Here is a 27,515-nt window from a genome sequence, read left to right as displayed (position 1 = left end):
GCACACACATATAATTTTTCAGAAAAACATGTCTGCTCTGCATCTTGTATTGTTGGCCTATAAGGTGATTCATATTTTTTACTCTATGAAACAGGTTATCTGATATTAGAGAATAAAGGAAAACAGATTATAAACACAGAAGTTGTTCCTATGTTCTATAGGAAAAAGTAAACATGTTGATGTACCAATATTTATGTTTAAAACAGGGCCAGCTTAAAAACCAGTAATCTATTATATGTTTAGAAGTTTTCTTTTTGAAAAAATAAAAGAGTTTTTACATTTTTTATTATGATAACTAAGTGATGAGTGAATCATTCTGAATCAAATTATAGTCCTTGACAGTAGATTAAACTTAAAACTAAACCTAAAGTTATTGTAGGCTGCAACTACTTGATCTGCTTTTCCAAATTTTTCCTTTTTCCTTGATGATAGAGTATTTCCAAGTTACTTCTCAAATAAATTAATGTTATTGTCTACAATACACCATAATCCATTCTTGTATTGCTAGAAATTCAAATTTGATAAGCATTTTTCTTGAAACTGCAGTTTCTTTTTACAAATTAAAAGACGAGTCAGCATAGCCCGAGGGTGTCCATGATGCCCCTAGACAAAAGTTTTGGTTATCTGTCTCTTCACTGGTCTTTTAGGCTAAATCCAGTGAGGGGCTAACACCACTCCTCAGTCAGGCCTCAGCCCTGCAGGATTGTTCAACATTATACAGAATTTGCATAAGCAAATCATCATTTGTAATATTCAGGGAACTTAATCAGTTGCTTGATTATATTTTGGAATGTAACGGCACCCAGAGAAAAGTCAAATGGCTAAGACAAAACATAAGTAAGAAGGCTTTTTTTGTGTGTGTGTGGGGAGAAAGCTGTCTTTAATATTCTTATTTTAAAATCACACTTTTCAATTTTCTGCTTTATAATGAACTACAGCCAATTACTTCCCATCAACACTGATAAAAAGAGCTGTCCAACTGTTCAACATTTGCTCTACTAATTGAATGATCAATTATTCAAATAAATGATTCTCCCTATTAAGCTCCAAGAAAAGTCTTGGTTGTTGCACCAGCCCCAGATATAATATAATGTGGAGCAACAAAGAGACCAAATCCAGATAGGATTCTGAATTGTTAAGAGAAAATCCCTCTAATTGGGCTAAGATTTATGGTACTAGAAACTGCTTTGGCATCTCATGGATTCTGATTTTTTCTGAGACTGCTAATCTCACCTTCTGTTTTGCTGATTAATTCATTGGCAAGTATCACTATGTTCCTTAAGAACATGCACTTTGTTAGGTAATGGATTTTAATGATTAGTCTAAATGCACTCCTTCCTTGCCAGCAAAGAAGGACTTCTCCCTAAGTTATCTCAGCCCCAAGAGGACTCTACGGGGAGTGGGGGGTCGGGCAGTGGCAGGGGAATTCTCAGCTGAGAGACGGCAGATGTGTTCTGCATTCATGCCCTACATTTAGGTGGATTAATAATAGCTGAAGGTCATTCTGTGGATTTGCTCTTTTAAAGACAAAATAACTTTTAAAAGACTCAGACTGCCTGGGTAAGCAGACACTAGCCATAGTGTTCACAGTATTCAGAAGGATTCCTTCTCAATAAGTGACAAGCTTTAAAGATACAGACATGCATCCAAGCAAGGAGTGCTTACATCAATGGGGGTGATTTTCACTGCCCCAAACCAGTAACTACTTTCACACACAGAGTCACACAGTATTTTCACCCATGTCTAAAAGCCAACTAGTTCAGAGAAACACAAGATTTGGTAGCTTATAGGGTAAGTGGCTAACTTCATTGGTAGGTCTCCTTCTTCCCCAAATTAAGAATATGCTGACAGGAATGAAAATTATACGTTTTTTTTTCCCTTTCAGTTTTATTGAGCTATAATTGACATATAGCTATATATATTTAAAGCATACAGCATAATGACTTGAGAGGAAATACAGCTTTTAGAAGTCAGATTAGTTTGCAACTGAATCATCTAAAAAGTGTATGGTAAATGCAAAGTATACCCCACTTTCAGAACAGGAGCTAAGAATCAGATTCTCAGAGATACAATCTATTAATGGGAGGAACATCTACTAACCTGGGCAGAATTTTATCTCAAATGAGGCTAGATTAAAGTATGGATACAAGCCCATGTAACTGTAACTATTTTTATGATATCCTAAGGCTATTATATGGGTGATGATCATTTCAGGAGCTAAAAAAGCCACATTTTTGGATGTACAAACATACATCGTTTACATAAATTCTAGTCAGTAATAGCTTCCTGCAGAGAGTTGAGGAGAGATCATTGAAATATGAGCATTAGAGTCAAGACTAAGTCCCAGAGTCCGTCAGTGACTGGCACACCACAGGTCTCCGACAGCTATTTACTGAATGACTGAATGACTCCAGGTAGCATTGACTACTTCCAACTTCATTCCATTGATCTCCCATAGGAAATTTGAGAGCAAGCATGCAATTTAAAAATCTTAAATTAGATTAAAAACCACAATTTGTAAAATTTTACATTATTGACTTCCTATAGCTAACAAACATGATGATTTGGAGTTATTTAAGATGTCTTAGAAATAGGCGACTTTGTATTGTATTTCTAGAGAAAACTTTAAATTTTCTTCATAAAACTTAGAATGTTCACCTAATATTTTACTAGTGTTTTGTTTTAAGACTTCCAGTTGGCCACATGATTATGTTCCTGGTTTACGAACTTTATAATCATGACTTGTTTTGAAAGTAGGAATAAATACTCATACTGAGGGTAATTTATTGGTTCTGATACACATAATTTAAAAACTATTGGTGAATAGAGGAAAAAGGGTAACTGGGGCAAGGGGTAGAAAGACAATAAAGAAATATAGTCTGATCAATAATAAATAGGATACTAAGAAACACCCTAGAGACTCTATGCCTCCAATTTCACTTAAGTCTTAACATACTTTACATTTCAAATCATATCTCACAGAACAAGTGATAGGATTACACTGCTAAATCCATAAGCATTGATTTTTGTCTCAGTCACAGATGCATGCTGTGCACTATTGGAAAATTTGCTAAAATAGGTTTGCGCTGCAGAGTGACTAGCATGTAGTGAACACTATTTCTATAAACTTGCTGAAGTCTTTAATAAGCAATCATCTAAGCTTTAGAAACATAAACAACATTAAATTACACAGAATCCTCTGAACCTGCACATGGATCTTTCGCGATTCTCTCGTTTTTCATTGTTGTGGAGGCCTTCCTATTCCCTAAGCGGAGTATCCTGCTTTCTAAAAATCACAGCACACATGTGTGAGCTTTCAAAGTGTTTTTAGGAAATATCCCCAGTGGACTCTGGAGAGCTTGCCTTCCGGTCAGAGAAAGAAGAAGCGCTCAAATGGGCTATTATTTTCACTGATAGGTTGACCCCATTCCTTGTGGAATTTTGGATTTAGTTTCACATGATTTAGTTTCACATGGTGGTAGATCAGTGCTCAGTAGCTGTGAGAATAACAACCACTTGGCACTCCTGAGGCAGGATAAGGAATCTTGGGAGAGGACAGGCCTAAGATAAGGAGGTGAAAGATGGCAGTGCTGCCTCATGCCTTTGTTGGTTCTTGTCAACTACTCCTGGGGAAGGGCTGTTAGAGACTGTGCTAGGAAATGGAAAAGGGCCACAAATAGTCCCTGGAAGACTTGTGGCTTGATGATGCAAAAATGCTAGGTATTTTAGCATTTGTTGCTTTTATCACATTGCTCATTCACCATTAGAAACTAGTTTTCTGAAACATCCTTTTTAAATTGTTATGACAATTTTCTTTGTTCTATATTTTCATGCCCTCTACCTTGACTTAACTCTTTTTGATGGAGAGAATCCTATTTGGTCCCATTTTCTCATGCTCCAATTTTTGTTCTAGCTAGATTATCATATCTAGTTTATTTCCATGTACTTTAAATAGATCTTTAAAAATATTTTGATTTTAATGTTTAAAATAACATAGAAGATTGAATTTTTAAAAAAATAAAAATCAAAGTTATCAATCAGCATTTTAGGTCTCATTAACATGGCCAAATTTGGATAGAATGTAAATAACACAGAAGAACACTTAACATCACTAGTATAATTGCAAGTACAAATTACTGTTTTTCCTGATGTCTAAGGCTTCTATATTTCTTAAGTGACCATCATTAACATAACTTCTTAAAATTAGTCATTTGTTAAAAAAAAAAAAAAAAAATTAGTCATTTGTTTAAAAGATAAAACCTTGAAAACCAAATCTCCTGATTTTCTGTGATGCTAGTTTTCTCACCTTTTTTTTTCCTATGGTGACAAATAACTCCCTTTTGTGAATATCCTGGAGTAAAACCACACTATTTATTCAGAATTCATTAAATGATCATCTCTAATTTCTATGATTAAGCATTTAGCTTCAGATTTTGCATGTAGCTAATAGCACTGAGCCCACTTTAATTAACTTAACCTCATTAAAGAAAAGCGCTCTCTCCTGGGGACCACGTGACAAGTGAAATGTGAAAGTTCATATTTTGTTCAATTTTACTATACCGATTTAAAACCTTCATTTTAATGAATACTTGTTAAGTATGCAATGTGTACTAAAGAGGATTTTTCCTCAGTATAGAAGAAAAGGAAATAAGATTTAAACATTTTTAAATTCTAATACCTAACAATATTAGTTTATAAAAAGGTTATTAATGAGCTTTTTATTTACAAGTCATACATTTCTGAAAAAATTTACTGCGCTATCATCAAACCACAAGAACAATGTGAATTTCTTACAGGCACAGCATAAGATGTATGCTTTGCTTCTGAGTATGAACACGCATCATTATTGAACATCCATAGTGATTCTAAGAGGGCCACTTTGAAGATCTTCATCATGAAACTGGACATGTTGATTGTATATTTCTGTGAAATTATTCATGAAGGTGCTTGACGTTCGCTGTGAAAGAAAAGTATTGTCTGTGTGTGGGTGCCATGGCACTAAAAGAAAATGGAAATAGAAGGAGTGTAAACAACTATCTCTATTCTTCTATCTTCTTAATTCATTTTTCAAATAATCATGTCTTCTCTAGTTTTCCCCCAAAAGGAAAACACTACCGCCACCTATGCCTATCTTTGAGACAATAACTGAGCAGTGCTAACTTTAACAAAAATTATTAAATTTTGAGTATGTCTAAAGCTCAGATTTTAGAATGTCAAATTAAAACATACAATTTAATTATTTGGTACATCACTTCTAAAGTTTGAGTGTTTTATTAATAATGAGGATTTGGAAATATTGCATAGAATATTGCATATACACTTACCAATGACCTAAATGACATCCTCAGTGACTAGATTTAAAAAAAAAAAAAAAAAAAAAAGCCCAAACCCTGCTAAAGCATTAAATGAAAATTATGGATGGACAAGGCTACTAAGATATTCAGACAATAGGCTGGCACTGTATCAGTTTACAATGACTGGCTGCTGACCACAGTACTGGAATGTAGATAAGAGTGCACGTGTGTGAGGGTCAGCTGGTCAGTGACAGCTGTGACTAGCAGGAAAGAGCAAAGCCCAAAGCTAGGATTTCTATAGCAGCCACCTGCATGCTCAGCAGCCCCAGATGAACCTGAGTGAGAACCTGGTGTCCAGGTTTCCCAGCCACACTGCAGATAACACCAGTGAGTTGGTTCAGGTCACATGGGGCCTGTTTCAAAGTAGTATCTAGACTTGGTAAGCATAAGGTCCTCTTTACCCATGTCATCATCCCTGACCTTCACGAACACAGGTTTGTGGGACTTGAAGCTTAAAGAACTTGCGAGGCCATATTAAGAATAATAATCCAAAATCATGTATAAAAACTTAGATGCAAAGTATATATTTTATTTAAAATGAGAAGTCATACAAAATTAAAAATCTGCGAAAAGACAAATATGACAAATATTACAAAATTCAGAAAAGTAACATTTATCTTCTTCTTAGCTGCCTGTCACACTTTAATGATGCTTTTTTTCCCCTTTTGCATTTGTTTTGCTTCCCACTCTTTATGGCTTTTCCATATGACAAAGGTCTTGCATTTAATGCATATTACTCTGACTTGTCTCATTTCCCAGAGTTATTCTAAAGTTCTATAATTGCAAGCTTGCCGTCCATTGCCATGTAGGTCTTTGAAACATTTTTAATGTTGCTTCTCTTTCACTTCTTACTCCTAAGCACAGATGCTTGGCTCTGCTTTGGATGGCACGCTGGCACTAGTCTGGTCAGTGCATCTGTTAGAGTGAATCACTCTTCCTCTGGTCACACTACCCAGCGGATATGACAATGGGTTTGGTGTCATGGCCACCATTGGCTTCTCCCTGTCATAGCTTTGCTATTTCTCTTGGCTCCATGGTCATGGGCATCTCTGATCTTTCCTTATAGCAACTTGTGATATGGGATAGGAATCTTGAATCTGAAATCTTTTTTTTTTTTAAGCAGAAAAAAACAGGTGATAATTTAGAGTATGGGAAATAACTCTGAGTCCTTTGCTTAAACTGAAAAAAATAAAAATAAAAAAATAAAAAGTTCACATTCAAAGCAGTGCTTTCCTAACTTGGGAATTTTAAGCATCTTCATTTCTTTTTAATGTTTTAACACTTCCTGGCCCACTATATAAGATACACTTCCATACAGAAACATAATGTGCATGTTCTCTAAAGATCCTTTCTCTTTGAAGTCACAAACATCATCTTCCATATCTGATTACTTCTAGTACACTGCATGAGAGAAAAATGTTCAACTATCCTGGGTCATTTTCTATAAATCAATCTTTTGGGAACAGATTGCACCTTAGCTTTTAATGACACTTATTAATATATTATATTAATATATTAGCACACTGGCATTCAAAAGGAATTCATAAGGCATAGACCTAATTTGGATAAGTACATAGAGTATAGAGTCCCCAGGTGGAGTAATCTCCTATCTGCCTATGTCCCCTTTTGGCAATGGAATAAATAGCCTTGCCATCATTTGATTCTAAATTGATTCTCCTACTTAGCCACTGCTTTATCAATGCTTGGCTGAATGTAAAGCTGGGAGTGAGCAACTTCCTCAGGGTGCACTGCTTTTGATGGGTTAGCTGTCAAACGCTCCATTGTCCAAATTACACTGCTACTGTAGATTTCCTGCTAAGAAACAATTTACTGTAGCATAGAGCTATCAGTCTTGCGGGTTGTGTTAGTTTTGGGGGATCAAAATCTGATTAACTTACTGCAGACACACAGCAGTTCCTACTGTTGCTTTCCCCAAATTTCCATTTACTGTGTTGTTAGCAGGACATGATAATAGAGGCCCTCTACAGAAGCATTGCTAGAATAAACAGTAAGCAATGCTGCCAAAGCCACATGCAATATCAAGGCTAAAGATAAGCATGAAAATAACAAATAAAAAAAGAGAAGAGATGAAGAAAAAGAAGCTAAATCATCAATATGTTCTCTTATTTTTCTTCTTCCAAGAAAGAAGAAAACGTAAATTATCTGGAATATATTATCTAACATAACATAATGGAAGTATATTAAAATATATTAGAGTATATTAAAAGTAACATATATAATATATACCTATTATATATTCATTACTTTTAGCCAGACATCTTTTCCAAACTGATAAACAGTTATAAAGGGATAAGCACTCCAGTGGTATGTGCGTGGATTTTCCTTATTTTATTATGTTGTTGTTAAATACATAAGCATCATGAGATGTTACAAACAAATCTCTTTTGGTGATTTAATGTTTTCTTCTTTTAAAAAACTATTCCCATAATAGTCATCCTCAAGATTTCTGTTTGGGAATGTTAAGACTCAATTATCGCTTTATTGATTCAATACAACAACTTAATGATGAGTCTGTTTACCTTTTCTACTAGCTTATTTATATAAATACCAAACAACAGCATACCAAGGAGATTTCTGTGATGAGCAAAATGCCAGGCTCTCTACTTCTTATTCAATAGGAGGGAGTTGAGTATTAGACTTAATTTAATCATTGCATTCAAGACAGGACCAAACATCAGTTCTAATATTGCATTTGTGATAATATTGGCATCCATATTTGCTAACTTAATTGAAGCACTACAACTAGCTTTAATATAAACTTCCAAATTTTAATAAGCTGAGACACGGACATTCTCATTACACCAGCAAATAAGTGCACATGTCACCTTTTCATCTTCACAAGAAGGCCCACTCATTTTCTCTTCCCATCAGGATACTCAGATTTGTCTGTCGTCTTTCACTCAAAAAAGTATTCTACTTTAGTACACTAAACACTTTTGTGAATAGCATTAACTGATTTACTCCATAAAGGGCCTTTTGCTAGATTAGTAACAGAGTGTGAAAAAATGATTTGCTCTAAAAGAAAGTAACTAGAACAGTTCCTTTCAAAACCAAATATTTTATATATATATAAGTATAACTACTTGTATACATCTCAAATATATATACAACATATATATGCACATGTGGAAATATCTATAGTTGATATCTATGTATTTTTCAATAGGCTTTAAATGAAAGCTTGACGGTGGTAGGGCTAAGAAGAGAACTGGTTGTTGTCCTAACTTTAAGCTCATCTTCTGCCTGCTTTTCAACCTCATGTAGGAATATTTCTTGAGTAACTATTATATACTGGGTTCTGTGTTTGGTCTTGCAAATACATTGTGCATATAAATAGTCTTTATCCTTAAAGAATTCACAGTGTAATAGAAAAACTGAAAAATGATTACAAATACAGGAATAATAGACAGAAGTATAAAGCAAAGAGAACACATTGTGCCTGCAAGTGAAGAGGTTAGAGGAGAGTATATTTTAGCAAAATCTTGAAAGAAGACCTGGTTAGGTGGGCAAGTAGGCAAAAGGCACTTTATACGCTTGCCATGTTACAGAAGTACGGCTCAACAAAGCAGTTATGAAGAAGCATAGCAAGTCTGGTAGAGCTAGAACACAAGTCGCAAGTAACTGAGTGTGGATAAGGCTGGAGTGAGAGTAAGGGCCCGACAGGTAGAAACAAACTTGAATGAATCCTGGCAAGAAGCCATTAAAGAATTTTTCAGGAAAGAGTAACAGGTCCCAATTTCCATTTAAAAATGATCGCCTACGACCCAGCAATTGCACTGTTGGGGATTTACCCCAAAGATACAAATGCAATGAAACGCCGGGACACCTGCACCCCGATGTTTCTAGCAGCAATGGCCACTATAGCCAAACTGTGGAAGGAGCCTCGGTGTCCAACGAAAGATGAATGGATAAAGAAGATGTGGTTTATGTATACAATGGAATATTACTCAGCTATTAGAAATGACAAATACCCACCATTTGCTTCAACGTGGATGGAACTGGAGGGTATTATGCTGAGTGAAGTAAGTCAGTCGGAGAAGGACAAACATTATATGTTCTCATTCATTTGGGGAATATAAATAATAGTGAAAGGGAAAATAAGGGAAGGGAGAAGAAATGTGTGGGAAATATCAGAAAGGGAGACAGAACGTAAAGACTGCTAACTCTGGGAAACGAACTAGGGGTGGTAGAGGGGGAGGAGGGCGGGGGGTGGGAGTGAATGGGTGACGGGCACTGGGTATTATTCTGTATGTTAGTAAATTGAACACCAATAAAAAAAAAAAATAGGAAAAAAAAAAAAAAAGAAAATCAAAATACTTAACTCTAAAATAATAGAAATGCGAAAAAAAAAAAATAAAAAAAAAAAAATAAAAATAATTACTCCAGTAGCTGTGTGGAAAAAGAATTCGAAAAGGTGGAAGACAGAAAAGTGGATGAGTAGGCAGGAGATAATTGCAAAGCTGGTGATATTATGGAGACTGTACTAAGACTGTGGTTTTGGTAAAGATGAGAAGCAAAATTTAAAAGATCGGTTGAGAAGACAAGGTCTTTGGTTGGATAGGAGTTGAGGGATACGTTAAGAATGAAGCATCTGACTTAGCTGACTGGTGCAACCAATACATTAAGAGTATGTAAGAAAAGGGCCGCCACCACCGCTGCCACCATCGTGCCAGCCCCTCGGGTCTCAATGAGGCCGGGTGACACTCCAGAATGGGAGACAAGCCAATTTGGGAGCAGATTGGATTCAGCTTCATTCAGCATTACTACCAGTTATTTGATAACGACAGAACCCAACTAGGCACAATTTATATTGATGCATCATGCCTTACGTGGGAAGGACAGCAGTTCCAGGGGAAAGCTGCCATTGTGGAGAAGTTGTCTAGCCTTCTGTTCCAGAAAATCCAGCACAGCATCACGGCACAGGACCCTCAGCCCATGCCAGATAGCTGCATCATCAGCATGGTAGTGGGCCAGCCCAAGGCTGATGAAGACCCCATCATGGGGTTCCACCAGATGTTCCTATGAAAGAACATCAATGATGCTTGGGTTTGCACCAATGACATGTTCAGGCTTGCCCTGCACAACTTCGGCTGACTTCTTCCCAGCCAGGCACTCATGCTGTTTCCTCCACCCTCCTCTTCCTGATAACTATTCACACTCCTCCAGATGCTCCAAATATCATATACAAATGGCAGGGCCGCGGCGGGAGCAGGCACAGTGCGCTGCTACTACCGAGAGTGCGCTGCTACTACCGAGGTATTGTGCATGATGTTTGGATGCTAGAATAGTTGCATCTGACAGGAGAAGTTTGTGTTGTACCAGCCCATGCCTTGGAAAGACTTAAGTAATGCAAAAGGTTGTCTTTTTTTTTTTTTTTTTTTTTTTTTTATCTACTGACAAGTTGCTGTAGTAACCCAAAGAAGTGAAGGAGAAAGCAGCTGCCTCACTGCCCAGATATTGACCGCCCAGATATTGATTTGTTTGGATGTTTCAATGGCTCATGATATAATAAAACCACAAAAATTTTCTTAACAGTTAAAAAAAAAAGAGTATGTAAGAAAAGGACACAGTGTAAAATGGGAGAGAAGAGAGATGGGTTCCTTCACGTTATATCTGAACCCAGATGGAGGACTGGAGCCCTTTTGGAATCGGTGGTGGGAGATCTTCCAGAGTGAGGTGAAATGTCTTCAACCACTGCAGTAAATATGGATTCCCTGTTTCTGTCATCTATTCCCTTTGTGCTTTGTAATTAAAGAAAAAAAAAATCTTTCATACTCATAAAGACCTCATTTTGTTTCAAACATGCTTTGAAAATACAAGTGTGCTATTTATGATTTTACCCTATTATACAGATATGTTGAATTGCTCATATTATAAAAAATTGCAGATTATAATTTGTAAAAAGAGAACATTCAATGTTATACTGCTCAATTTCATTTTATTCTTGTAAAGAATTTATATTTTCATTGAAATTCATTTTGATCATCACTAAATAAGAACTAAAGCCAAAGGATTTTCAATGATGTTTCACAGAACTATAAAACATAGAAAGAAGGTTTTTAATAGCACAGTGTATTATTTTAGGGTTCTACAATTGAAAGTGTCAGAACTTTCCATTGCTATTGATAGCAATGGATTGAGTTGATGGTTCTGATATTAAAATGAGGAACAAAAATGTCCTTATTAATTTTCGTATTACAACAAAATTATTATTTCTGCTGATGGCTATACACTTTTTTCCTCCAGTGTTGGCCAGTGGCTAAAGGTCCAGTCCCATGATAACAACTTCCAGTAGGCAACCTACCTGAATGTCCTCCTTGGACCTTAAATTACGCATGTTAAGCAATGCACCTCCCCAATTTTGTTTTCTACTTATTTTTTTGAGCTCTGGTATGTCCAGAATTCTTTTATTTGGCTATATTTCAGTAACAAGCTGAGGAAAAAAAAAATCAGGCTCTAATAGGATGACTATTGTTTCAAAACGGAAACCTAGAAGTTGCTCAGGGGCTGAACTACCAATGTAGTTCAAATACAAAATTGAAACATCAAAAACTTCAGTCCTCTTCAAACAACATCTAACATTCACTCTATGTAATGCTCTGATAACTGTGTCACTGTTATTGCTGGTACCCATTCTGAAATTTGTCTTGACTCATTTTTAATCATCCATCATAACCTGCAGTGACTCTTCCTATATAATTTCTTTAATGTTTGTCCCATGTATTTCTTCAACCACTCCTCTGCCCCAGCTCACTCTCATATTATTACAACCAATTGGTAGGGGGTCTCTGACATCACTATTATGCCTCGATACAGTTTATGCATATACAGTTGACTAAGCATTCACATGTCCACGTTTTTTCAGTCTTATCTCACTCTTTACTACAACACTGATTTTTCTTCAAATATTTCTTTCTTGGGGATCCCTGGGTGGCTCAGCGGTTTAGCACCTGCCTTCGGCCCAGGGCGTGATCCTGGAGTCCCGGGATCGAGTCCCACGTTGCGCTCTCTGCATGGAGCCTGCTTCTCCCTCTGCCTGTGTCTCTGCTTCTCTCTCTCTCTGTATCTCTCATGAATAAATAAATAAAATTTTTAAAAAGTATATTTCTTTCTTCTGAGCACACTCAGCACAGCTGCATAGTTTGGACATCCGTGCCTTTGATTTTTCTGAAGCCCTCTGTACTTCTTTATGTACTGCCTGCTTATCCTTTGAGATGCAGATGATTTTTCAGTCCCTCAAAGCTGATGTTATCCCTAACACATACAGATAAATTTCTGCAGAGCTATGATTTGCTAGTCTGTCTTGAAGACAAAAATGTTGACAGCTGGAGACACCATGGCCACATCCCTGCCTTGTTGGGAAGGACAGATCTTGGACCTATTCTCACTTTCCACCAAAAAGGCCTTTGTCTTGTGCTCTTCTTACGCTTAATTTAATGTGGTAAAGTATTTTTTTTCCTCTATAAGGATCTTAATGGATATTCACATGGGTTTTAATCCAAGATTAGAAGCCCATACAAGATGTCAACAAAATATAAGGTATTAGGCATGTCCAAGGCTTAGACAAGTATGGCAATGCTTAAACTAATATAAACTCTGGTCTTCTACATACACTTCTCTTTCACTCCTCACACAAATAAATTGCGAGATTTAAAGAATGTATATTCAAATCTGGAAGAAAAAATATATTTTAGCTCATAAAGAAAGCATATTTTTAAATGCATTCATGTTTTATGTGAACCTGTGTCCTATTTGTTTGAATTCAATATATTTAAGAATAAATAACCATACCTCAACTTAAATATCCTGACATTTCTGATTTTGCGCCAATTTCTCACGTAGTTTTACTTTTAAATGTGAAAAAGTAAGTGGTCTGAAATTCCATCCACATGCAGAGCTAACAACTTAATATTAATGGTTTTAAAAATAATGTCATATTTCTAAAATCCTGTGTCTCTGACATGGCTGACCCAACTATGAACCTGTGACTAGTTTTCTTAAAGAGCAAAGTAATATTTTTTTTTCTTTTTGCCTGTGATAATGCATCTCAAACATCAGTTCAATGTTGGTTTTTACTTAGCTGACAAAGACCCTCGTCCTAAAATATTTTTACTTACAATAACCTGATTATTGCAAGGAGTTTGCTGTTTAGGAAACTACCTAAATGACTGACTGCTTCCCAAAAGTATGCTAAAGATTTCCAAGCCATCTTTCCAAGGCATTTAGGTAGATAAGTAAAGCCCGTAAGATCTCTGTTCAAGAGATGGATAGTTCTACATTTGTTCCAGAGGGATATTTTTCATATTCAATGAGTAGGCACATTTGCTTTAATACTGAAAATTACCTACCAGAGATGATCTATTTTTACACAAACACTATGAACATTACACAAGCCACATTAATAATAATAATACAGAAAAGGGCTCCGAGAAATAGGAGTCCAGGAATATGAAGAATAATGTAAATTTAAAAACAACCAATGACAACAACAATAGGACAGCGAAAAAGTACAATAATTTACCAATCTGGCACTACATAAACCAGCAAATGTACTTTATGATGTTTATCTTTGCTATAATTTTCAGAACATAAAACCATACCTTGATTGCAAGTCTGATCTATTATTCACAGAATCGTTTTAGAGAATTTGTTTATAAAGTCTCATTTCAAAACAGATGCAAATTAGTCATGTTGGAACAGGTAGGAAAAACACAGTTCTCACACAACTGATGAACAATTCCTTTTGCTTCTTGACAGAAAAACCCTGCATACTAACTAAAACTAAAAGAAACAGAGGCGCCTGTGTGGCTCAGTCAGAAGAGCACATGAGTCCTGATCTCGGGATCTTAAGTTTGAACCCCCAGGCTGGGTATAGAGCTTTCTAAAAAACATAAATAAACTTAAAAAAAGAAAAGAAAAGAAAAAGTAAAGAAAAAAATGAAACTGGAGATGAGGCCTCTGACTTTCTGTTGCTCAGGTTTATACACTTTGATTTTACTTCACCATAGTCATTTGCTGTTTCTCTTAACTTTTGGAGGTGGGATTAAAGTGTGACAATGCCTATAGTTCTAAGAGTCTTGCATAAGAATAATTCATATTCTGAGCACTTACTCTGTGTCAGGCATAGGGCTGAGGATATACTCTCACTTAATTCTTTAACATCCCTACTAAGTAGTCCTATTTCTATCTCCATTCTAGAATGAAGAAACTGAGATTTGAAGAGGTGAAGTAATTTTGCATAAATTCACATAATTTATAAGTGGTGAAATAATTATGTAAATACAGCCAGTCTGACTCCTGAACCATGCTTTCAATTTCTTTGCTATATTATCTCTCTATATGGCCACAGGACCTTTGTTTTTTGTGGGGTTTTTTTTTTTTTTTGAGTTAGTGGTATTAAATAAGCATACATGTTAGATAGATAAGTATTTTCTAGAATCTGTCAGTTAAGAATCCATTGTGCAATGAACATTTTTTCCTAAAAAATTCTTGCCAGGTAAAAGAAATGTTGCAAAAAGCTGCCTTAAGCATATTCCACAGATCTCCCAGTTGGCAATTTGATAGGCCGGTTATTATTCAAACACACTTGTCCTTAACCATACTAGAGCAATCAAGTGAAACAAAGCAGGTTACACTGAAAGTACTTAGAAAGCTGTGCACAGGGTTATACAAACCCAGAAAGCATCCAAAACTGCTGGAAAGGAAATCTGGTCAATTCAAATACTAACCATCACAGTTAAGGCAATTTCCCAACATTTATCTTCCCATCAGTCTTTATAATGGATGTTTTACTATTCAGTTTGAAAAGAAAAATCTAAGTATTTACTACAGAAGGTATGTGAAAGATGTTTACATAACAAAATAAATAGTCAATAAAATAAGATAAAACAGATTGTTAGACTGATTTTTGCCTCCCTTTTCTCCTACATACAGAGGGGTAAGCTAAAACATGAGCATTGCACAGATTTCTAGAACTGTTCTATTCTACAAGATAGCCACTAGCCACAAGTGGCTTTCAGGCACTTCAAATCTGGCTAGCTTTACAACTGAAGTGAATTTTAAATTTGTATTTTTATTAATTTAAATTTAAAATTGATTGATACTCAATTTAGTGACTGGAAAATTTTTAAGTATCTTTGGTGTAATTCAGGTAGATAAATTTGCTTTTTCAAATGCAAATTCTATGAAATCAAATACAGATCATGTATTTCCAATTAAAATTTAGCATCTGAGTTGAGATGTGCTGTGAATATAAAATACACACTAGATTTCAAAAACATTAAAAAAGAGAACATTAAATACCTCATTGATTGTTTTTAAATATTGATTACATGTTTAAATGATATTTTAGAAGTATTGAGTTGAAAATAATGTTAAGATTAATTTTACCTTTTTACTTTTTAAAAGTGTAATTATAAGAAAATTTAAAATTACATACACAATGCCCATTATAGCTCTATTGGATATTATTCTAGATAGTTCTATTGTTTTAGGCTTTTAAGCTCATTGCTTGTCTTGAAAATAGTTTAAAAGTATGCCCCAAACCTTATGAAAATGACATTATTTCTTAATCATAATCTCCATTCTCATTGTTGGACAAGAAGGATTCTAAATCTTTACCTGTTGGACAGTAAAAAATTCTGATTCTTAATTAAGTAGACTCAGCAAAAGATAAATCACTCAAATAAAAAGGAAACAGAGATTTTTGGGGGGTGCCTTACTTATCCCATTTCTCCAGACACCACTGGTGGGTTAAAACCAGGATTTGAAAAATGACTACCTGAAAACTCTCCAGGTGACTTTCGCAAGGTACATTTCTAAAAGGTTCCAAAACAGACACACTCCCTAGAACTTCTAAACAAGGGATTTGGTAACTAAAGAAATCTACGGCATTCTCATTCTTGACTTCTACATTTTCAAAAGAGAGAAAGTTAGTATCCTATGCTTCTTAATGATCCCAATGGTGTTTATCCTTTGGGCTACCCTCTAAAGGTAAATACATCCAAACCAAACAAACACGCAAGTAAACAAATAAGATGGCTCAGGGTATCCATAGATCTGAATAGAGGGCCAAGCCCTTTGTGACAGAAAGCAAAGGTCACCACCTCCTTGGGCCTGTTTCCTTATTTTCCAAATGGAAACAGGGAGATTCATGATATCCAAAGGCTTCTTCTAGCTTTAAAAGTTGGTGATTCTAAATGGATTCTTGGAAGCTAACTCTCACAGAATACTTTTCCATTTTTCACAGCACCTTGCATATTTAATTCACAACCAGCTGGTGACAAGCTTCTTAACCCTCTTTAAACAAGGAGAAATCTTAGATGAAAGAGGCTAACTGACCTCCAAACTGACACAGTTTTAGAAACTTGGTAGCCTGGGACTACAACTAATCTAAATTATTTTCCCATGTATTATACGGATTGTCATTTTCTGACAGTTGCAGAAATTATGCTGAACAATTTTCATATATTAAATCATTTATAAAAGATGGGCTAGACAGATAACTGTCATTTCTTTCTAATAGATCTAGCACTCTTTCTTTGTCTTTCACTGTCAATACCACCTATTTTAAATGTAAACTCTTAGAAGTCAGTGAGAATATCTATGAAAGATAGACAAAATGTATTTACTAGATAGTGTCTTAACCATCTTGATGACAAATCTCTCAACTTTTTTCAACTACGATGTTGTACAAATCATGAAATGAGCCATGTTATTTTTGTGGGGAAAAGGTATTTTTGGAGAGGTATTCATAATACTTTTTAATGTATGTTGAAAAATAAATTAGGTTATTTATTTATTTATTTATTTTACAGAAAGAGATCTTTGAAGCCTAAAAGAACTAAATAGCTTACAAATTTATTCAATTTTCACCCAAGGACCCCCTCCTCCCAGAAAGTTGGTTCATTATTGAGTAATTAATAGTTATTTCTTCTGTGAGTCAGTAAACAAAAATTATATAACAGACAACATTTTGGGGCTAAGAGAAAGTATTCCAGTTAAAAATGATTGGTCATTAATTAGTCTAAAAATGTTAGGACTTCTTGGCATCACTTAAAGAATCAGCAGAGCAATTTTTTAAGAGAGTGTGAATTATATAAACACTTTACTAATAGACCACTATAGAAATCTTGTCACGGTAAAATGATTTAAAGTGTCACAAGATGGAAAATAAGAGAATTTTCATTTATCAGATGTTTTATAAACAAATTCAGCCAATTATATATTACTAGTTCATAAGGACAGGACTGAGGCCATATTGATTTAACTGTGACTATCTAAAAGTAAAAATCTCCCAGGAGACTATAAATAGGGTATATACATCATACATTCCCTCAGGGAAATTCCTTCAGATCAGCATGCACAGTATTAGGCGTCCACAAATCCACCCTTTAACCTGGCAACAAAAGAGAAAAGAAACAGTAGGGATTTCTACCCTTGGGGAAACATAGTAGCCATTGGCTTAGATTTATTGTACTCTGCTCTGCCATGTGTCACTTCATGATACAGTGCAATGTGGGAGTAGGAGAGATGGAAGAGTTAGATGGTTCAGCGCGAATGTCAAAGTTGTATCTGTGGACTGCAATGTTACCTTCCCCACCAGTGTAATAGGAGTTATTATTGTAGAGAGATCATAGGGTGAAACATAACATGTTGAGTGAATGTGAGTAATTCGAATTTTCCAAGATGGAACTTTTGTGACCAGATCATACCAGTTGGCTGTGGAGCACGACTGGAGGAATCAATGGTAAATATTAAGAAAGGAGGTAAGAAACTCCTCCTGTTAAAATATAACACACACGCTAGGTGGGCTGTACTGATAATCCACAGCACACTTACTGTACCTTAAAGTTATCCTGGAGTATCTTCTGAATTAGAATCATTCCAACTGGCACTCTGGACTTGATTAGGAAGTTCTATTGAGAACCATTAACATTTCCAAATATTTTTTTTCTTCTAAATATTGAACAAGGATATTATTTCTGCAGTTTAATTACCAAGCTCCCACCTCTGAAATATGGATATGGGTGTAATTTTACCAGGTTTATGCAGAGAATATTTAGCATGTTGATATTTCCTTCCTGTGATCATTTATTCATTTGAAATTAAAAACCTAAAGCAGGCATTTTTCTGATATTTTATTATAGCCAGCCGTTCCGTAAGCTACAGAGTTGCCTGTTTTAAAAAACAGAATTCAGGGACACCTGGGTGGCTCAGGAACTGAGCGCCTGCCTTCAGCTCAGGGTGTGGTCCTGGGGTCCTGGGATCGTGTCCCACATCGGGCTCCCCTCATGGAGCCTGCTTCTCCCTCTGCCTGTGTCTCTGCCTCTTAGCTTTCTCTCTCTCTCTCTCTCTCTCTGTCTGTGTGTCTCATGAATAAATAATATTAAAAAAAATAAACACAGAATTCAAAAAGCAATTCCTATATAACCTGTTTTTTCCAAGATAGCTTACTATATGTTTCTGCTCTAGGCATCAACCCTGGAAGACAATTTTGAATGTAAATCAGATTAAAATTATGATAATGGTACTCATTTTTGAAAACCTCTTCTCTGATAGTTTTATTAAGAAACAGAAAAACAAATGAAGATATCTGGCTGGGTAGCTAAGGACATCTTATCTACAAACCTGAACTGAATACTGTGAATGCATTGCCTTTAGTGGTGCTTTAGATGTGCAGAAGTGCATACTGATACTATAAAATAAATCTACTATTTTCTGCAGTATTGCTACTCCATTTGTATTATTTTAAGACTTAGCTAAGCTTGACTTCTGTACCCAGCTGCTTTCTAGCTATCTAACTGAAACTCCTTTCCACTCCTGAAGCTTCATGAATAATTTGTGAAGGCAACTTCAATCCCACTAAAGCAATTTCTGAAAGGCAGTAATGAAATCCCACAAATGGGAAACTAACTCTACTATTCACCCCTCCTTACACTATGGATAAAATGTCTCTAGTTGGGAAATCTCCTCCTGGTAGAGCAGGGATTGATCTTTACCTACCCTTACTGCCAAAGGATGAAAACAGTCATGTTAAAATAAATAAGTAATGTAAGCAAACAGAATTCCTTTAGCAGCAAAAACTATACACTATTTTTTTTTTCCTGTTGACTTCCAGAGATAGGTGATGATTTAGGCCTGGAAAGTTTGTTGGTGGGACAAGTACCTCCGAAATAGATTTCTTTATATAAGTCAAAGGGGATGACAAAATATACAATCATAATTTTGAAAAGGTATTTGCTTGTATATATATATTTTTTTTCTCATCTCTCATTTTCTGAGAAAATTTGTATTCCTTTGTTAGTGTTATCCTACTGTTTCTAGATAGTATGCTCTGCAGCAAGACGCTGGTTCCAAAGCAATTCAGTAGCACAAGCAGCACTAGAAGAATTGATGAAAAAAAAAAATGGAATAAAAACGAGAGAAAACCTCGCTCTCTTCTATTACTGACACCTAAGACAACAGGCTGTGAAAATGGTTTCATTAAAAAATAACAAGCTCATGCTCACCAGGGGATAGATCAGGGCAAACTGAATCAAAAATTCCTCAATCATTGCTCAAGTAGGTCAACTAGAATTAATGCAAAGGGCAAAGATTCACAGTGAGCTCCCTCTTTCCCACCAGTCTGCTTCTTTAGCCCTCTTTCCTGGCCAAGAGGTAAATGGTTTGGAGGGACCCTCCATGATGGGCAGGTCTTTTGGCCAGGCCTTTCTTTGGACCCATATAAAAGTGGCCCCTTGACTCTTAACTATAGAGAACAAACAGATGGTTACCAGAGGGGAGGTGGATGGGGCAATGAGTAGATTGGTGAAGGAGATTAAGAGCTCACTTATCATAATGAGCACTGAGTAATATATAGAATTGCTGAATTGCTATATTGTACACCTGAAACTAATATAACACTGTCTATTAACTATACCAGAATTAAAAAAAAATAAAGGTGGCCCCTTGTCCTGGAAACTACTAGTTTGAACACGGCAAGTTATCTACACCAAAATGCTAACAGACTGCTAATTAGATCCAAAGTTATTTGCCTTTTAGCAATGTACTTCCGTTATTTTTTTATGTTTTTACCTTACTTTTACAATAGAGCCATTTTTAAAAAAAGATTTTATTTATTCATGAGAGACACGGAGAGTGGCAGAGACATAGGCAGAGGGAGAAGCAGGCTCCATGAGGGGAGCCCAATGTGGGACTCGATTCCAGGACCCTAGGATCATGCCCTGAGCCAAAGGCAGACGTTCAACTACTAAGCCACCCAGATGCCCTCCAAAAGAGCCATTAATTCAGCTGGATGATTAAATGCTGGCCTCCATCACAATAAAGTTATTTTTTTCTTCTGCATAGATTATAATAAAGGACAATTAATTTTATTCTTATATATAAAACCATACCCTTTATTTTAAAAACTCAGAACAAAGCTCAAGAAGAATTAGTCCAGGTTAAACCTATAGAGCTCAAAGTCTTAGCATCCTCTAAGACCTAAGGCTATAGCTATCCCAAAGCAGGTCTTTTCTCTTTCACCAGCATTATAAAGCTAAAGAACTCTCTTCTTAAATAAAATGCTGTGTGCTTGTCCAAAGAAAATACAGTTCTCATTGGACTGACTGAGGGTTTTACAGTCCTGAGTTTTGTTATTCAAAGCATCTCACCTCCTCCCATGCAAAGCAGATCAGAAGTTTCCTGAGGGCCTAGGGATTTACCATAAAGATCTACTGCTTCCATGCAAGACTAACAAGATAATTTGTAAGGCCAAGGGATCATAAAACATGGAATTTCTTTGTTCAAAAAATATTAAAAATTTCAATACAGTGGCAGCAGTGCATTAAACTAAACACGGGGCCTCCTAAGGGCCACAAGGCTTCCTGGTACATAGCTGGGAACCCCTGCCTCTGCCTGCCACTGAGCTGGAAGGAGCATGCGGAAAGCTTTTGGAGCAGGAAGTTCTCTGACTTCATCATGAAGCAACGTCTATGTTTTTTTTGATAATCGGTCACTGTGGCATGAGACATAGGAAATAACATCCAGACTATTATAGACAGATTACTGATAACCAGGGCAAGGAATTTCAACTTCGGATAAACCCACATGATATTAATATTGAAGTCTGTGCCTTTAGGACCTTGGGAAGCTTCAGAAAAGCTATCTACTGCATAGAAAACATGTGCTGACCTTACAGTTACCACAACACTTGGATTCAGGTGTTCATTAACTGGCTATGTGATTTTGTGTAAGATACTCCATGGATCTCCTTTTTTCTCACTTGTAAAGCAAAGGTGTTGCATACGTGATTCTGAGGGCCCCTAGAATATTTACTAAGTCTAAGAGATGAGAAAAAAGAGAAATGACCTATATTTTATTTTCTTAAAGTGGGTAACATCTCTACTTTTAATGGGCAGTTAAATTTTATAGAAGGATGATGATGATGATGATGATGATGATGATGATGCTATATGCTAAGCTCTGTTTAACTATCTTACCTGTTATATTTAGCTAATTTAGTTTACATTTAGCTCACCTAATTTTTTTTAAGATTTTTTATTTATTTATTCATGAGAGACAGAGAGAGAGAGAGAGAGGCAGAGACACGGGCAGAGGGAGATGTAGGCTTCATGCAAGGAGCCCAATGTGGACTAGATCCCGGGACTGGGATCATGCCCTGAGCCAAAGGCAGATGCTCAACCGCTGAGCCACCCAGGCATCCCACATTTAGCTCATCTAATTTTCATAAACACTTTATGAAGTAGATACTATAATTATGTCTATTATATAGGTAAGGGAGTTGAGACCCAAAGGGCTTAAAGACACTGATATTTACTAAGCTTCTACCATGTACTAGGCTTTATGGTGGAGCCCATGGGATCAATGCACTCAGGCCCCAAGCACAGAAGCCAGGGTCCTGAGCACTAGAGAATGGGCAAGAGTAAAAAGAAAGGGACAAAGTCTTGTATCTGTTATCTGGGTGCCCCAAAGAGGGGTAGCATATAGAATGGAAAAGTTAGGGGTTTGATAAAGGGAAGAATTATTCTGAACATAAAATAGGTTCCATTCATATTTCTAAGAAATACAAATGCTTTACACAAAGTGAGAAAGTCTAACCAATTCCAAGGTTAATAAAATAATGCATTTAAACCATTGTCAACTTGTTATATATTTTCAACTAAGCAAGTATGGGTATGAGAACCCACATTTGTTTTTCTTCCTCCAAATGATTTTTAACTAGTAATATTAGAGAAAAGTGAATAAGAAAACAGGCCCCTACAGGAGTTAGTTAATTATGCACTAGACAAAGAACCTTTCTTTATATCCCTATTTTTATTAGATAGTATGAACAATTAGTTTTCAAATAAATATCAAATATATCCTTCCCAAATAGAAAAAAAAGTAAATTGGGCAGGAAGCACTATGCATAGAGATTTAAGTAGCTTTTTTGATATATTATGTCTGTGTCATTAGTTGCCTTAAACATAAATGTACCCTATGGGGCTAGTATCATCCTAAAAACTCAGCTCCTTGGGAAAATGCCCATATACGGACATTATTTCTGAGTTTTTACTGCCTTTCAAAATTTTAGACATAGACTTCAGGGAATAAAGCACATTTAAATTAGCTGTGCAAAGCAGACTAGATCATCTCATTGCACAACATCGAGACAACTACCAAAAACATTTCTTAAAACTCTCATCTATATTTCAGAGCAGCAGTATTATTAATTGTCTGTATTCTGCTCCATCTTCATAATTCAATGTGTCCACTTCTACATCTGTTTCCTAAAATTGGCATCTTTATTGTACCCTTGGGACACAATTTCCCAATAAGAACTAGCCAAATGTAGCTTTTTTTTTTTTCTTCCTATGTAAAAATGCTACAGTGAATAATATACATCTTTGCTCTCAAAGGGCAGGAAGAAAATTTGTATCACTGACCATATGCAAATTGAAACAAAGAGTTTCATGGCTATAATCAAAACCATTTACCTGAGTCATCAAAATGACTTGGGTAATCAGAAGAAATTATTTCCCCAGAATTTTAATGAAAGGTATCCTGTACTTCTGAGTAATTGGATCCATTCTGGATTTTACTCAAGTTGCATCCAAGAAATCATCATCCCCCATAGTGACACCAGTCCTGCCCAATTCTGGTGGCCATACTCTGCTAACTGTCTACCAAATTAGTGAGAATAATAGCTGTAATTCAGAAGTCTAACTTCATTTAATCACTCATTATTCATTCATTCAGCAATTATCTGAGTGTCAGCTAAGCACCAGGCAATCAGTAATACTCTACCATAGCACAGAATTCTCCCTGTTGAGTGTCTGTATCACCCTAACTATTGTTGTTGACTTGGTAGAACTGTCCAACTGAAAATAAAAGCTTGCATTTTAATTACTAGTTTAGACAAAGCAATAAATACACACCTTCTGTTTCTTGTTTCTGTTGCATGTTATGTATTTTTAAAAGACAATCGGGTATTGATTTTCAACCACAAGTAAACAAGGCATCTGGACTTTGTCTTAATGAGATAAAGTTTAGTCTGTGCTTTCTCTGTGGGATGGGTTTTGCTATTTAATTGGTAGCAAAAATCTTCAGCAGTGTGTCCTTTTTCTGCAAACAGTGAATTCTATGTGGGAACGAGGTTGCTGCAGGAGGCTTTCAGATATAAATAGAGTTTTAGAACTAATTAGATAAAAATCACAGGAAAAATACTATTACTTGAGCAGAAACTGGAAACATTATTTTACTCTAAATTCCCTGAATAGCACAGGAAAAAAAATATAGCGCTTACCTGGAATCTTCCAAAATAAGGCCAATTTACTTTTAACATGCTATTTATATCAAAGGTCTTTCTAACATCTTAGACAAAGTTAGGATAACAAACATGAAAAGAAGTATGTTACTTGCATTACTATGTTCCGAAAATAAAAATGTAATCATTAAAAAATAAGAAAAATAAAGTAACACAAGACACAGAAATTACCATGCCAAAAACAATAGTCTAAAAATGTTAACTGAGACATGTTAAGTACAAATTACTTTGATTTAAGCAGGACCTTCCCCAGAGACTACCAACGCAACATTGTCAACAACTTCACAAAAAAAGTACTGTACTGCATATAGCAGGTAAGAACCCTTTAAAGTTACTGAGGATAAAAAAAAAGTGCAAAATATTTTTTGCTCCCTTAGTGTTTTCTTTTTTTTTTTTTTTTAATTTTATTTATTTATTCATGAGACACAGAGTGAAAGAGAGACAGACACAGGCAGAGGGAGAAGCAGGCTCCATGCAGGGAGCCCAATGTGGGACTCGATCCTGGGTCTCCAGGATCAGGCCCTGGGCTAAAGGCAGCGCTAAACCCTGAGCCACCCGGGCTGCCCCTCCCTTAGTGTTTTCTTTTTTTTTTTTCTTTTTTTTTTTTAATTTATTTTTTATTGGTGTTCAATTTACTAACATACAGAATAACCCCCAGTGCCCGTCACCCATTCACTCCCACCCCCCGCCCTCCTCCCCTTCTACCACCCCTAGTTCGCCTTAGTGTTTTCAAATCAGATCTTGCCACTTCCCTGCTGAAACCCCCTCCGTGGATTCCCACCACATTTAGGATAAATGTAAAATCCTCAACGTGGCCTATAGCTCTGTTCCACCTCTCCATCTTCATCTGTCCACACTGCATCTCTTATAGGTATACCAGACTTCTTCCAGTCTCTCAGACAGACTTAGTCTTTCCTGCCACAGGTCCTTTGAACTTAAATTCTCCCCACCTAAAGTTCCCTTTCTTCCCTCTCAGATAGTTACTAGGCATTCTGTAGGTGGTCAAATAACATTTCTTTAGGGAAGCATGCCATATCAAATCTGGAGTACATTTTTGTTGCCATCTTCTCTAACACCCAAGTGGGGCTCCCTCGTTTATCTTTTTTCTTAACCTTGCTCCTTTTCTTAACCCTGTTCCTTATAGTAATTAAAAACTATAATTATGTATGGGAGTAGGATTTTTATCTTTTTTTTAAAGATTTTATTTATTTATTTACTCATGAGAGACACAGAGAGAGGTAGAGACATAGGCAGAGGGAGAGGCTGGCTCCGTGTGGGGAGCTTGATGGGAGACTCAATCCCAGGACCATCAGTCTGTCTTCAATATATTAGCCTTCCCTATTAGAGTATCTGTTCCACAACTATAGGGATGGTTGTCTCCACTGTTCATCTCTAACATGATGCCTCCATGTATTCGCATATATTTCCTAAAATAAAAGTTGACTTTTCAATCATTGGTCTTGGTTCCTAATATTGCTACAGACAAAAGTAACTGATCTTTTACATATAAATAAACTGTAATAGACAAAACAGTTATAGTACACATACCCTAAAGGGATACCAGTTGAATTATATCCTTGTGTAATCTTTTCTTTCAGGAGAGAAGAAATCTGTGACTTGCTTCTAACAAACAGCATATGGTAAAGGGGATGGAATGTCACACTCTGATTAGGTTACCTTATGTAACACTCTGTCTTAGCAGACACTCTGTCCATGAGTTCTGATGAAGCAGGCTGCCATGGTCTAAGAGGGGCATATGGCAAGTAGCTATAGGAAGATGAGAGGAACTCAGGGCAGACTTCACCAGTAGCAGCAAGAAAATGTGACCCTTAGTGCTATAGCCATAAGGAAATGAATTATTCCAATCACCTGCGGGAGCCAAGAAGTGAATCTTCCTCCCCTTCCCCCACCTCCCTATTCCCTCACTCCCCACAGTGACCCCATGGAGTCCCAATAAGAACACACGCCTTCACTGCAGCTTGGTGAGACCCTGAGCAGAAAATCCAGGTAAGGGGTGCCTGGGTAGATCAGTGGGTTAAGCATCTGCCTTCAGCTCAAGTCATGACCCCAGAGTCCTGTGATCAAGCCCCACGGTGGGGAGGGGGGCTCCCTTTCCAGCTGGGAGTCTGCTTCTCTCTCTCCCTCTGCTCCTCCCCCTGCTTGTGCTCTCTCTCTCTCTTTCAAATAAATAAAATCTTAAAGAGAGAGAGAGAGAATCCAGGTAAACTTTGCTTTGACTCCTTACTTGCAGAAATTGTGAGATCATACATGGGTGCTTTTTGAAGCTGCTAATTATGTGGTAATTTGTTATATAGCAATTGAAAACCAATCCAGCTGCCAAACTGGATCACCTCCAAAGCCAAATTACCATCAAATGCCTTTTTCTTCTTTTTTACTCTGATTTCATCAACTGAGTTTTGGATGGTAGGGTGTTTTCTTTTTTTTTTTTTTTTTTAAGAGATGATTTTCTCACATAAATAAATAAATAAATAAATAAATAAATAAATAAATAAAGTCATTTTCCCTGCCTGCCTTGAGATAGAATCTTAGAAGTATTTTTCTTTTCTTTTCAACATACTTAAAGAATTTAAATTTGTTCATGAACTAAGTGCCAATCATGCACACTGCAGGATACATAATCTAGAGTACATTTTGGGGGGGACATATTGAAGCTAATGGATAAAACATAAAATCCAATAATATAATACGGACCAGATAATAATACAAAGAACTCAATATACACATTCAGTGCCTCTTCATGATATTTTTATTCTAGCCTCATCCCTAAGAGGCTGGGTCAGAGCCACTGCTGGGACCAGGGACAGAATAGGCAGCAAGAGCCCAAGAAAAGTGGGGCTGATTACATCTGGGCATGTACAGTGTCTGTTACACTCCTCTCCCATATGAGGCCAGGAACAATATTTTGCTCACCTATGTATTCCCTAGATGCATGGCTGACATTCAAAAAATACTGATTTTTAATTGAAAGCCCAGAAGATATCAGAATACAATGGTGCAGGTCAAGGATCGCTTCTTGAAGGTAGTCTTATATTGGTTTTTGAAGATGTAGACAGCAATTATTAGCAGAGGATAGAGGAAATCTCTTCTTTCTGTAATTTCAGGTACAAGTTGTCTAGTTTTTTTCCTAAAGCCTGTTTCTAAAAATATATCATTTATAGTTTTATTCATTTTGCGAGTTGTCATGCTACTAATGCAACATCTTCATTTAATTTTATTTCTACATACTTATAATTTTGTTCCAGAATATTTTCTAATCTATACTATTAGGCCACTTAAAAAGATTATCTATGTCTCACTAGGCTGGTTATAAT

The 27,515-nt window shown here is 36.2% G+C and overlaps 2 protein-coding genes and 1 long non-coding RNA gene across 4 annotated transcripts in view; 2 read left to right on the top strand and 1 right to left on the bottom strand.

Moving 5' to 3' along the window:
* UNC5C (unc-5 netrin receptor C) overlaps window positions 1-27,515 on the bottom strand; it is a 351,929-nt gene that overhangs the window by 187,400 nt on the left and 137,014 nt on the right. The gene's annotated exons all lie outside the window — the stretch shown is intronic.
* On the top strand, window positions 10,047-10,550 carry LOC119867188 (nuclear transport factor 2-like). The gene has a single exon (XM_038582101.1). It carries the CDS (start codon window positions 10,086-10,088, stop codon window positions 10,398-10,400), a length of 315 nt encoding a protein of 104 aa, XP_038438029.1. The 5' UTR covers window positions 10,047-10,085; the 3' UTR covers window positions 10,401-10,550.
* LOC119877799 lies at window positions 24,414-26,178 on the top strand. Its single transcript, XR_005382838.1, has 3 exons — window positions 24,414-24,497; window positions 25,782-25,823; window positions 26,119-26,178. It is a non-coding gene; the product is annotated as an uncharacterized LOC119877799 (long non-coding RNA).

This window comes from Canis lupus, chromosome 32 (assembly GCF_011100685.1).
Source record: "Canis lupus familiaris isolate Mischka breed German Shepherd chromosome 32, alternate assembly UU_Cfam_GSD_1.0, whole genome shotgun sequence".
Classification (NCBI taxonomy): domain Eukaryota; kingdom Metazoa; phylum Chordata; class Mammalia; order Carnivora; family Canidae; genus Canis; species Canis lupus.
Note: the sequence above shows the minus strand (reverse complement) of the source record. Positions and strands in the feature narration are given on the sequence as shown.